Source organism: Lagopus leucura, unplaced genomic scaffold, assembly GCF_019238085.1.
Source record: "Lagopus leucura isolate 7727_CA_CO unplaced genomic scaffold, USGS_WTPT01 Super-Scaffold_100026, whole genome shotgun sequence".
NCBI classification, from domain to species: domain Eukaryota; kingdom Metazoa; phylum Chordata; class Aves; order Galliformes; family Phasianidae; genus Lagopus; species Lagopus leucura.
Window position 1 is genome coordinate 8,253,559 of NW_024962277.1, and position 13,211 is coordinate 8,266,769.

A 13,211-nucleotide genomic window follows, 5' to 3' on the forward strand; every position below is an offset into this window, starting at 1 on the left:
GGTGGGACCTGGGGATCTTAGAGGTCTTTGCCAACCACCGAGACGCTGTGATTCTAAAATGCTTGGAATGAGAGCAAAAAATGTCAGCATGACGTTTAACAGGCGCAGTTAGCAATGTGCTGAGCTCCCTCCCCCTGCAGCAGGTTAATACAGCTCATTTTAGAGACTAATCTTGAAATTTTAAATTCCAATGCTTGCAATTGAAATACTGTTTGGAGCAGCTGCTCCAATGGTAACCTGCTCTGGAAAACATCTCGAGGAAGCAGCTAGTTTATTTTTATATGAGTTATAATATTACAACCACATATCTGTTGAGATTTCCCAGCAGAAAAAACACAGAACAGGAACGTATGTTGGTATTGTAAGGGCACAAATTGGGGTGTCAGAGTTGATTTCACACCTTGAGCTGTTCTTCAGTGAAACACAAGAAGAGCATCGCTCAAGAACGTATCAGCTTAGCGCTGCTCTTCGTTCAGTTTTATTGTCCAGCACAGCAAACCTCTGCCATTCCACAGCCAGCAGGATGCTTTCGCCTTCCCAGAGCCAGAGCCTGGATCCTTTATCCAAGCAACAACTGTGGAAGACACCTTTCACCTTCAGCATTCCTTCCTACAGTGCCTACCTATGAGCTGCTGCAGTTCCTGCAATGCATGCTACTAACAGTGAGGCCCAGCAGTCATCAGAGAACAAGAGCAGCCCTGAGCCATTTGCTAAATCCGACCTGACAAGCAATCAAACATGCCTAGATTTGATAGTAAGTTTCCATACTTGAAAAAAACAGGATGTAACGGTTCATTTGGCAAAAACTACTTCATTTTTCCCTTTCTGTGTGTCCAGCTCTTCTATTCAACCCAGCCATGGCTTTTAAGATGCACGCCAAGGTTTGTTCTGGAACAGTTTGGGCTGTAACGTAAGGAGCTGCTGATTACCAGCTCTGGAAGCAAACAGCAGCGCTCCTCACCTGACTCTGGGCTCTCCAGTTTTCAGTTCACTGTTTTGCTCTGCTATACATTTTGCTTCAGGTTTAGAGGGTGAAGCTATCTGTTATGCTCTCGGTGTTGGTTAGAGGGAATCGGGACATTTCAGACAAAGCAGCAGCTCTGCTCTCAGAGCCATGCACACCTCCTTCCTGCAAACAGCACCAGGATGTCACTTCTCAGTTTCATCCATATGGCACAGATGCAGCTACTAAATAATCTGTGGGAGAGGAACGACAGCTAACCCTAACCCAAGCATCAGAAATAACTGCAATTCAGGGTTAGAATTAATGTTTGGGCTAGAAAACTCATCTGTTTTCTAGTTTAGGTTCTTAACTAAACTAGGTTTAGGTTTTTAGGGAGCATGTATTTTGGTTTCTGTCATCGTTTAACTAATAGAAATCCTGTTAAGAAAATGTGAAGTAAGAATATATATATGTATGTACATTTACATCCTTCTTAAGAAACTTAGCTAACGATTCAAGGCCATCACGACTACCAATACCAACCACTTCAGTATTACCTGGTGTCTTACTGAAAGCACCCTTGGCCTGCCCAAAGCAAGTATTTTCAACTGAAGGACTAATAAGTCAGCATTAATGCTTTCAAAAGCATTTTTGAATGATTTAGAATACATAAAACCATCAGCTACGATGCTTTCACATGGACCAGGAAGCATCACTCATCACATGCCAATGTGGAGCAGTTGAAAAACGAGGCACAGCATTCAGCAGAAGCCAACGTGCATGAGAAAGGTATCAGACTTTGATCCAAAAACGTCCACAGCTTCTCAAGGACCTTGGAATTAGTCAGTGTGTTCAGTGTCAGGAGTTGGGGTCAGAAGCAACTCTTTCAGATTACCTTTGAAGAACTCTGTCAGAATGTCATCCAGGGAGCTCGCACCACCCTTCCTGTGTTGTGCCATGTAGCTGCCATTGGATTTCAAACCCCGTTACCAAAAAGTGATACTCACAATACACGCTTGATGTCAGACACAATTAAAATGTAACTTAAATAACACTCGGCCAGGCTAAGAAAACAAAAGTGATAGAATGTATTTCAAACACTGCATTTATTACAAAGGTGCAAAGAGTTTATGCCATTTCTTTTGAAGACTTAGGTTTAAACTACAAACAACATACAAAGCTAGTGTACAGTATGTAATAAAGTCAACGATTCTCTAGTAAATTCCGTAGGACAGAGTACTGTACTGTATTGAATTCCACAGAACCAAAGGCACTTACAGAATTAAAAAAGAATTGGACTCAATGTTTAAAATGGGAATTCCCACTTTAATGGTGGGTAACTGGTGGCATGTGAAGACATTGGTTACTGGGACTAAAGCATGAGCAGCGCCTGAAACACAATGTATGGGCCAGGTTCTCCATCATTTATCTAACTGCCACATCTGCTTAACCATAAGAGAAGAAGTTTAATTGGATTGCACCACGGTAATAAAATTTGGTCCTACACCACATGGTTGGCATTGTTTTATACATTAAGCCAAAACCTGATTAAGTCTTCCAGTTCTGAAGCGAGGAAAGCAGGCCATTTTCTCTTCCGACATCCAGTTTTGTAACAGTGACACTACAATTATTAACACGTGCAGAACTGCTTTCTCTCTTCACTTGGACACAGTTATCATCAGCATATGTTTGCTGGAGGAAAGCTGTAAGTTTTCATGCTCCTTAAGCCTGTCCCTCACCTCCTCCCACCTCCCCCCATCCATCCGCACACTGACCAACCAAGCTGCTGGAGTCTCTGCTGTCCTGCATGAACAAACACACGTGGGCAAGTTCTTCTGCAGAAAAGGGATTGCTTCTGCAGCTCCTTGGTGCCCTCCCCACCCCAGATATCCCAGACCCTCTGCATGGGAATCGCTGCCCGTTTTTGGGTGTTCTCACAGAACTCCTAGCAGTGTAAGGAAGCACTGCCTGATTTTTTGGCTTGCAGGGCAGGGAAGAGGAGGGACATGAGGATCTAAGGCATGCCTGCTGTGCGAGTGCCTCTTGGCACCGCTTCATGCTATTAACTCCAGCACAGGGCTGTAACAGAGGGACGTGGCTTGTTGTGAATACTGACACTAAAAAACTTTGTTCAGGTTTGTCCTGAAATGCCCTGAAGACTTTTTTTTTTTTTTCTTAATCATTGGAATAACCTAGAAAACAGACCCAAAAATCGGTTAGAGAAGGCTGCCTCTGACAGCAGCAGCTTCCACCATCCTATGAGGTAAAACAGCATTGTTGGTTATTCAAGTTCACAATTTTTCAAACAGAAATACACCCTAAATGTAACGTCATGGGACAAGAGGTTTGAAGGCTGCTCCAAGTACAACCAGCGTGCGAAATTACAGATTGCTTCACTCGTTACATGGCAGTGAGGGACGGCATGGTCTGCATCCAGCTCCACAAGGAACGACACGCATTTCAATGCAGAAAGAAACAGCATCAGAGAAGGCGCTAAGGAAACCATGATTTGTTCCCGAATAAACCAAATAAAACCAAAATAAATCCCCTCACTGTGGCAAAACACCGCCGACAGTCATTTCTGCTCAATGGATGGCGATGGCGCTACCCTATTTCCTCCATTGTACTCAACAACGTGTGACTATTCAGCAAACCAAGCCTTTGTCCAATATTTTTTAATGAAGAACCTCCCCAGGTTTTCAGCTTTTGATCTGTTTGTTCTAAGGAATGGCAGAAGGTTTGGTTCTATTGTCAATTTCTAGCTATAAACTAAAACAGCCTGAGAAAACACCCAACAAAGGCAGTTTGCAAGCCTTAAAATTGGGAAATAAAACAAGGAAGTGACCAACTCATGCTACTCGGCACAGAATAACGCAACTCGTCAACACAACCGAACACGGCTCTCTGCTCTCGCCACAGGCAGACGTGTTCCAAGAAAGGTTCCCTTTTCAGTGATGGATGAAATGCGTTAGGTTGGAGCTGCCCTCATTAGAGCAACCTCAAAACAAGCAGAACACTTTCACCCAGCTTCTCAGAGATTGTGTTTTTATGATTCTGTGCAAGAGATCGCTACAGCTCTGGGTGTTTGACACAGCTCACGGAGGACCATTCCTTTCTACCACCCTTCAGAATTATTGCACGAGAAATTTATTGTGGTTCTTACTTCTGCAGCACCCCTTCTGCGTTCTGAACACAATCTCTTTTCGTATTTACTTGAGGTATAAATGAACAACTCCTGCCAGAAGTACTGAAAGCGCTTAAAAACAAAGAAGATACGGAGGTAACGTTCACTTTACTTAGACAAAAGATTGCTGTCTTCCAGGATAACATACTGCAGCTGCACGGGGCACGGTGGCAGAGCTGTTCAGTAGGTGGGCTTCTGAGGATCCACGTACGCAGGGTTGTACGGGGGCTGGCTGATGGGGTACGGTGCTCCAGCACCAGCTGCAAAAGCAAAGCACAGGAAAAGCAGGCTTGTGAAGCTCAGAATTCTCCATCTAACATGACAACTTCTGCAGAAATGCACAAGCAATGGGAGGAACCTGACAGTACGCGGAGAAGTGAAAATAAACCACTGGGCAGAAGGAGCACCTTAGGATTCCTTCAGCAGTACGATTGTGTCAACAACTTCATTGCCAAACTATAATGGATTTTAAGAAGCAGCCCACCACCACCAGGCACGCTAAAGGCTGAAGAGTGTGGCCCAAACCACAAAAGCAGCACTCAGACAACACCCTCACTTTCTGGCACTCTGAGCCAAGCTGCTCCGAGGCAGCACTTCATGAGGTCTGCCAAGCAGCACGAGGTGGTTCAGATAACGCAGCGCCTGCTCACACTGCCAGGACGCGCAAACGTGGCTGTGAGCTGCTCATCTTCAAGCTGAGTGGGTTTGGCTCCTGTGTGACACGGCAGGTATTCTCCCTCCTGCACATGACCTAATTAAAGGCTGCCCCTTGCCTAATAGGCGAGGAAAATAATGGAAAAGCTGTCTTTTCAGACTGGTGATATGGATGATCATTAAGGTCATTTCCAACCCAGCTCCATCATTCAGTGATTCTAGTTTGGGCCTCTGAATAGCTGGGAGCCAAGTGCAGAGAACAGCTATTACCAGCACAAGGCAGAATCAGCAGCAGCAAGGCTACATGAATGCCATGCTATGAAAGAAGAAAAGCAGAAGGAAAAACAAATTGCCAGCCATCAACAAAGTTGTCTGAAGGTGATGAGTCTGGATATTCTCTCTATAAAAATAACGATTGATAAAATACAGATACTAGCAAAAGCCACCTGCGTATGGGTTAACCTTCAGAATTAGACTATGTTATATGTTAACTGGGCTTTGATTTCAATAGGAAATTTCAACTGAATTATTAAAACATTCTGCTTCTACTCTACATTACTAAAACATCCTGCTATCAAAACATTCTTACCTGCCACTGTTTCATGGTAGGCCGGGGGTCCTGGCGGCTGCGTGGGATAGGGGGGAGGATACTGAGCAGGGTAGGGTGCGACCGGCATCCCCGGCTGTGGCTGGATGGCCACGGGCTGGTATCCCTGGTACGGAGCTGTGGGGTAGCTGGCAGGCACTCCGTGCGCCTGTGGGTACGGCGCGTGAACCACTGTTGTGGCGGTCGTGGTGGTCACAACAGCTACAAACAACCAAAGGAGCGTGGTTAGCGCCAGTGGCTCTCGGAGGCTCGCCGGCACAGCACAGCAGTAATGTAAAAGCACGTTCTCCTTCCAGAAATTCTTTTCTTCCTCTAAAATCTGGGACAGTTTCATTTTCGAAGCTCCACAGCAGTTCTAGAAATTCTCTCTGAATATCCTTCCATTGAGCTAAGCGGTAGCAAGAGCTCACACGAACCAGGAGAGCAGCCGGTTTACCTCCTTGGTTCTCAGCCACAAAGACCAAAGAAATCTCTCCTTGGACTGAACCCTGCAGCCAAGTGATCCACCATTTGGTAGAAGACTGGAAAAACTACCTAATGTAGAAAATGCTTTCTGTTTTAAAGGATAAAGGTGCTACAGATCTCCCTCTGCAGACAAGACGCAAAAGGAGCTTCCTTTCACATGCACTCTGCATGCTAACACATCTATGCCTCTCTGAACAGTCAGAAAGGCAAATCAACATCAATTTCAGAAGGGAGGACAGTGGGTTATTGGTCCATCTCTCTTATTGCAGCACAGCACTTTCTAATGAACTGCATGTGACCTTCACCTTAATTCTACAATTACAAACGTTCAAGGCTCCACTTCTTGCACAGGGAACAACAAACCAATCCTCTTGTTTTACTCGATTTCAGCCTTGTCATAAACACGCTCACTGCTTCTGTGACTGCATGCAAGATAATCTCAGCTATATTCTTACTAAATACTCTTATTAATATTTTAATTAAGACAACTTCCCATTAGTGCTTCCCTTCAAAATGCTCATTTTAAAGTTTGATCTCAGAGGACGAAGACGGTATTTTAAGCAACTTAAAGGCTTGCTTTTCATGTTTACCTACTGCCACTCTTGTAGCACAGCAGTAAGAAAATGTTACTGCGTTGTTTTCCCTTTCTATGGGAATAGAATCTTCCAGAAAAAAATGTTCAAAGCTGTGAAGGATGAGAGGTATATAAACACAGAGATACTTACGCTGCGGTCTTCGGCATGCTTTGTACAGGCAGCAACACGAGCAAGTGAGGCACAGAATTATAGTAATGACAATCACTGCAAAAACGATCACTCCAATCGCAACAAGGGTTCCAAAACTGCAAGAGAGATGCCAGCACAAGCAGTAAGTCTCACTCATCTGACCACCATGCACCCAGCTCCCCGCAGCTACTGCACTGCCTGCCTCCCTGTGCTGTTTATCACACAGGATGAGCACATCCAGTGCTCAGCACCAAGCCTACGTTGGTCTTCTTGTTGGTACTGTTGGTCTCATTGTTGGTCCTGTTGGTCTTCTCTGGCTACATGACTTCCTAAAAGACCTCTTTTTGGAAATGTAGTGTCTAGGCAATAGTATGTCTTTCTAGGGGTCAAATAATGAAATGAAAGGCAAAACAGTGGGATCTACGACCTCTGAAGTGTCAGTTCATGTGATTTGTTTGCTATGCCTGAGATAACTGAAGTCTTTCTTTCATGGTGGCCAGAGTCTCCTGCATTTTTTATTTCATATGGAATGCATCAGGCAGCAGTTTTGGAAACAATAGCAGGAAACTGCTCTTAATGAAGAAAACACACTAAAATAACCAATGGAGAGCTGTTGCAACATCCATCCTGGTTTTGTTTCTTCATAGACATTTTGGCTACAGAACTCTCTAGTTTTCTTCCTGTTCAGCCTCCTCTTAACATCTTTAAACAAAATGGCATCTCCAGGGCCCCAGCAATTTTTTTGCTTGGCTACCAACCAGACATTCAGCGTGAAAAGCATTTCTGGCTGCAAATCACACCAGCAGGTTATACCACTGACACTAAAAGAAGAAAGCAAAAGCAACCCACTCTGTGCCCAGCCAAAATTCACAAGAGCTCACCTCACTGCCCTGGAGCAACCCAACTCTCTGTGAGCCAACACTGAGCCTAAGAGTTGACAAATAGAGTAGGTTCAATCTAAAACGCGTGTTTCTCCCCAGTAAAGGTCCCACCACTTTTTCTCCCCCTCCTTCTACAGGAGCTTGAAGAATGCAACCAGAACAATCACTTTATTAGTGACTGAATGTGTATTTTCCCTCACAATTTTTTGCATGATTTTGTGATGTACTAATCATAGCATGATGGCTTTCCTTGTGATGCCCCAGCTCTGCGCCTGCAGTTTGCTCACTGTAACTGCACCCAAGCATTTCCACATCAAACAGGAAGCAGGAACTGCTGCAGCCTTCTGAAGTCACTGAGACAGCATCAGAAACACTGCCAAGAAAGCAAACAGATAACTGCAACACAACTGCACAAACACGGAGATGCACACATGCCTTGTCAGCTTTATTTGCACTTCATAGAATTACAGAACAGCTTAGGTTGGATGGGACCTTAGCCATCAACAAGAGATTCTTCCTCTGGCTCTTCTCAGCTAAGGAGGAAAAGGCCTTTTTTGGTAGTGAATGATGCCGAGGAAAAAAGATTCCCTTGCCAAAGAAAGAGATGACAAACAAGATGGATGCTTCACTTCTGCAGCCAACGAACCTTTCTGAACTTCACCAAGGGCTGGGCATCATCTCAACAAATCTGAGAAATGGAGAAGACCACGTGGAGAGAGACCTACCCACCACACATAAACAGGCACAGCAGGAAACCTGCACGGGCTGGTTCATCTTTCAGGACCAAATTCAGCTCTGTTACAAGAGAGCTAACAGAACCAGCTGGCAGCCAGCAGATAAGCACAGGTTGCTCTGAAGCACAGGCTCCTCTGGCTTATTGGTAACAAACCTCTCTCCTCTCCTTGCCTGTTTACTCCCTCTAATAAGGAATGAGGTGATAACGAAGCTCAGGGAAACAAACCAACCACCACATCCTTGATTTCACCGAGTTCTTAGAAACGAAACGCTCGGTGCATTCTTACCATGTCTGCAGCTTTGCTAAAACGACACGACAGCTGCACGATGACATTCTGCATGCATTTTCAAAGGAACTGAATGGAAACATGCATTAAGAGCACAGGTGTGCCAGGTTTGCACGTGTGAGCACTGTGATTCGGCTCTGCAGACTGTGTGCTTACTACAGGCCAAAATTATAAGCTTTCAAAAACAGCCAGGGAGCAAAACACAGGCATGAGTTAGTTCTTCCCAGGGACTTCTAAGGAGTGTGCACGGCGGGATTGCTGCTGGTGTCTCTGTCACTGACCTTGCAGCAGCAGCAGAACTCCCCTGCTGCCAGGCTGGGCTGCTGTGAGCTCAGCTCTTGAAAGAGCAGAAGGCACTGAGACAGGAAAATGAACCCATATGTGTGCTGAACTTGTACACTACAACAGCACTGCTGCAACGACACCCCATCAACACTGGAGCTCTTCATAAATACACTTTTCCCTTGTGTTTTCTACTGCTAGTTCTGGCAATTCTTCTGACATATCTTAACGGTGCACCTGACTGTAATAATATCTGTTCTTTTTCTGCCAAAGGACTGCTGACCTGAGCATCTCCCAGCACACATCTGCTGGCACTGTCAAGATGCAGAGTACGTAATGATTACAGACCCACGGGGCTCCCACGGGTAAAAGTACTGAACAAAGCACAGGAAGGCTTCAGAAGAAGACAGAAGGTGGAACCCAAGAGAGGCCCAAACAGCTCTGTTTGAGCTCTAGGAGATGGGATACTCCACACACTGTACAAAGCCTCTTGCTGCATGCCAGCTCCAGAAAGTCTGTACCCCTCTCTGCTAAGAAACCACTGCTTTGTTTGTTTGCTTTCAACTCATGAACTCTTCTGAAAGGTCTCTGAATGTATTAAAAAAACAAAACATTCACGCTAAGTAACTGCTCTCCTGCCTCCTACATACACACATGAAAACGAACAAAGGACTGCAGCTTAAAGACACCTCCTGGGTGGTTCAACAAACAAAAAGCCCAAACCAAACAACAGCCAAGCCACGAATTCACCTTACCCCATGGATCCTGCACACAGATGTTGCAGTGCAGGAATGGAAGCAGCCGCAGCCCGCGATCAGAGTGCTCTGCTGGTGTCCCGCTCTGAAGGCAAGTTTTCAGACTCCTGCATGATATACCATCGTCTCTGCATAAACCACATGCTTACAAACAGCTTGAGCTTATTCACTGCCATTTCCTGCTTCTCTCTCCTCACATAATAAAAGCTAACTTTAGCCAAGAATTTAACTGAAGACAAAAGACAAGCCTGCCAGCAGTTTTATCGCCGCAGCACAAACTGTGAGTTTCCATAGGATCCATAGAAATTAAATATGAAGAGAGGACTCCCTTGTCCTGTCACCTCGCTTTGCCTTGCTCCCCTTCTACTCCTCTTCTCCTGCATTTGGAAAGCTCTAAGTCATTATGTCCTCAGCATACCCTGCAGACTCATCTTACCTTTAAGGTACACTGATAATCACACATGAGTTTACATGAAGGGAGAGAGGTGATGAGCGCCTGATTCCCCCCTTTGGGTACTGAATGAGACATGAGTGACAGCTTAAAAAGGAACCACCAAACCCAGGATCCAAAAGGTTCGCAGATGATTCTCAAGGCAGCCCTTTTCCATATTGGAGGCCTCAACCATACACGTGAACCAGAAGGAAGCATGAAATGCTCTGAACGCATTTAAGGCCTGAGAAAATATTCGAGGTTCAACTCCAGTAACATTTTTAGAACTTTTCAGTCACTCAAATCCCTATAATTGCCACATTTTGTAAGCCCTGTTGTAAAGGAAGTCACTGTAGCACGAGCTGCTGCCATGAATGCATTTTTGCCCAGGTCTGCTGGCTGAAGTGCCATGAGAACTGTGTTCCAGCAGGGTCAACACTGCTGCAGGCAAACCCACCCACCTTCAGCACCAAAGTGCCCGTAAGCTGTATGAAATCCCTGCTCCTACAGACCATAAACGCATTGCAGCTTGATGTTTGACTTGCCAAACACCCTGAAACCGCCATCAGAGGAAGTTCAACCTGGGTTACACCCACTGGCTTCCCTAACCACAGAACGCAGCTCTGGTGGGGAATGGACACATGAATCATGTCATCCCCGTTACAAAAGCTGGAAGCACACTGTTGGGACTGGAGCAAAGTCTACATGAGATACATTAATGAGTCCATACAAGGAACTGCTTCTTCAGCCTTCCTCTGGTCTGGAGCTGCAGAATCCCTCCCTGTCTGAGGGCTACCCCACCTGTGTTTGCTCTGACAGTCTCTTGCTGAGATAAGCTGTGTCTGAATGCAAGCCGTATGGAAAGGGCTCTGCAGGGAGGAGAAAAACAGTACAGCACAGTGTTGCTGTATTTTTTACCATGCCTACAGAGGATGCATATGGTTAAAAACATCTAAATTGAGAGACAGCAAATTAGCATAATTGCATCTTCCACAGTTAGAACTGCTGAGTTTTTGGGATGCTTAGCAGGCTGTCATTTCAAACAAGGGTGGGCAGAAGAACATGGATTTTCTCAGTTCCAGAGAAGAACCACGTTGCAAGGCAGCACACAGATAGGGAGCAAGCACAAGTCCATGAGAATGTCCTTGTGTCCTGTCCCTGCTGACTGAGGCTTCCCAGAAGGCTGCTGCTCCCTTTTCTCATCGCAGAAAGATGCACAGCCTTTCCTCAGGCATCACTGTATCCATTACACCATCAGCTGTAATTTCAAGGCAGTAATTCATTTAGGAACAGAATCCAATTAACTGCGCACAACGGTAATCTCGTTTGTGTTTTGGTTTAGAATGACTGATTATCAGCTGTGCCAACTACAATATTTGCCTCTGTGCCTCTGACAGAGATGTTCTGAAACACCCTGCCTGTTACCTACCCAAACACTGTGCTAATCCAGTTGAAAAGGAATAGAAAGTGAAACACCTTCAGAGTATTCACTAACAGTGGGGGTTGTAAAGATGGCATATGGGCATTCTGTGTGTGTGGAAGAAGTGGCAGATTTAACAAATTTAATGACTGCACTTTGACCTAACAGCTTCAAATAATCTTTAAGAATTAACCAACGACAGAAAGCATACGAATCCAAGTTAACACTGACTTGTCTGTGCAAAATGCTTAATTTGCTTTTAAGTGCAGTCCTGTGGGAAGCACAGTGCTTCCAAGCACTTGAAAGTATGTCATTACGGCACTGCCAAGGAATGCTATTTATTGCCTCAATAAACAACCACAAGGTGACTGCAGGATGTTACACGCTTGTGTTTGGGACCGCACCGGGCTGCCAGAGCGCCGTGCCCTCCTGCCTCAGCGCTACCTGGAGCTCAGCATTAAACACCGAAGGAAGTTACCACCGAAGGACAGCAATGAAAAGAAACCTACTGACAACTGATGCTTTACCGGAGTTTCCCAAAGACCTCCGAATAAGCACTGCAAAAAGAGCAAGAGGACGAGCGGATGAGAACTCCCAGCTGGACAGGACACGGGAAGGCTGCGCAGCCAGCCGACACAGCCCGGCCCTCGCACACTGCCGCAGGATCAGAGCATCACTGCCGCAGGTCCGCCCAGCCGCCAGGAGACAGCGCACCTGGCCCGGCCCCGTAAGGAGCCCGTGCGGCTGTGCCAAACCCTCCCAGAGCTGGAAGGCGCTGATAAAGCCCGATCTATGAGCGATAGCCGGAGCAGTAACTTGAGTAGGAACAGAGGCGGTGCAAAAATGAGGAACTAAATGCTTTCTGAGCCTTAAGGCGGTATCGTGTGGAAACAATCCTTCCCCCTCCCCCCTCCTCTGAAGGGCAGTGTCCAAGCTGGTATTTGCACAGGATGCCCAAGCTGCTTCCTGTCATCTCCCCTCCTGCTTAAACCGCCGAAGGAGTGAGCCGTGCCCATCCCGCTGGGGACGCAAAGGGACGTCTCGGCTGACATCAGCCCTTCTTCTGCACAGCGAAGCATTAAACAAACCCCGTCACTGGGAAGCAAGTTGTGTTTAAGAGAACCCGGCACGGAGCTGCAGGGTGGAGCGCACCTCACCGGCAGGAACCGGAGACAACTCCAGAGGGACACAGCTCGCTTCTTACGTAAGAAGACACACTGGGCGGTGTGAAACAGACGGGAAAGCTTCCAGTGACTGCGGGAAGGGCACAGGAAGCGCTCCCAGGCTCCATTCCTGATGTGGAAACCCCTTCGCTCATGGAACCCAACGCCATGAGTCACGGGGGATGCGGTTTCCCTCTGCAATCACCCTCAGGGTGGTTTTCCAAAAGCAGTATTACTGCGAATGTGGAACTATTTTTATTTTTAATGAAAGCGGCATAATCGAGAGGCTCGGTGCTGAGCTCGGTGCGCTCTGCACAATGCACCGGTACTGCAAAGCCGCGAGGTATCTGAAAGAAAGCAGCAGCTCGATCGAGTCCCACCGGCCCATTTTCTCAAGGCGAGCCAATAACGACTCTCTTTTCAGGCAATGCAAGGCGGGCAAAATATCCCATTACGGCACCTCAGCTCGGCTTCCCGTGTTTTGTCATTCAAAAACGCGGATCCCTCTAACAAATCCCCAAAAGCGAAGGGCTGGTTTGGTTTGCTCGGTGATCTTCCTGCTTCGTAAAAGCTCGTCCGTACGGGAAAACACAGACCTCCCAGAATCTTCCTCTCTTTCCTTCCTCCAACACACCCAATCCCGCAGGCCGAAGATGGGAAGCCGATTTGCTTTTTTTTCT

The 13,211-nt window shown here is 46.3% G+C and overlaps 1 protein-coding gene across 2 annotated transcripts in view; it reads right to left on the reverse strand.

Annotated features, from left to right (window-relative positions):
- Positions 1 to 2,030: 2,030 nt before the first annotated feature.
- Positions 2,031 to 13,211, reverse strand: part of SHISA5 (shisa family member 5) — an 11,398-nt gene continuing 217 nt past the window's right edge. Inside the window, exons 1-4 of one of the 2 annotated variants that reach the window (XM_042880434.1) lie at positions 9,519 to 9,815; positions 6,579 to 6,694; positions 5,371 to 5,589; positions 2,031 to 4,387 (exon numbers count right to left, since the gene is read on the reverse strand). In XM_042880434.1, the coding sequence (XP_042736368.1) occupies positions 4,308 to 4,387; positions 5,371 to 5,589; positions 6,579 to 6,694; positions 9,519 to 9,523 (420 nt within the window). In that variant the 5' untranslated portion in view covers positions 9,524 to 9,815 and the 3' untranslated portion in view covers positions 2,031 to 4,307. Of the gene's footprint in view, positions 4,388 to 5,370; positions 5,590 to 6,578; positions 6,695 to 9,518; positions 9,816 to 13,211 lie in introns of those variants that run through there. The other variant, XM_042880433.1, reaches the window with a different exon arrangement.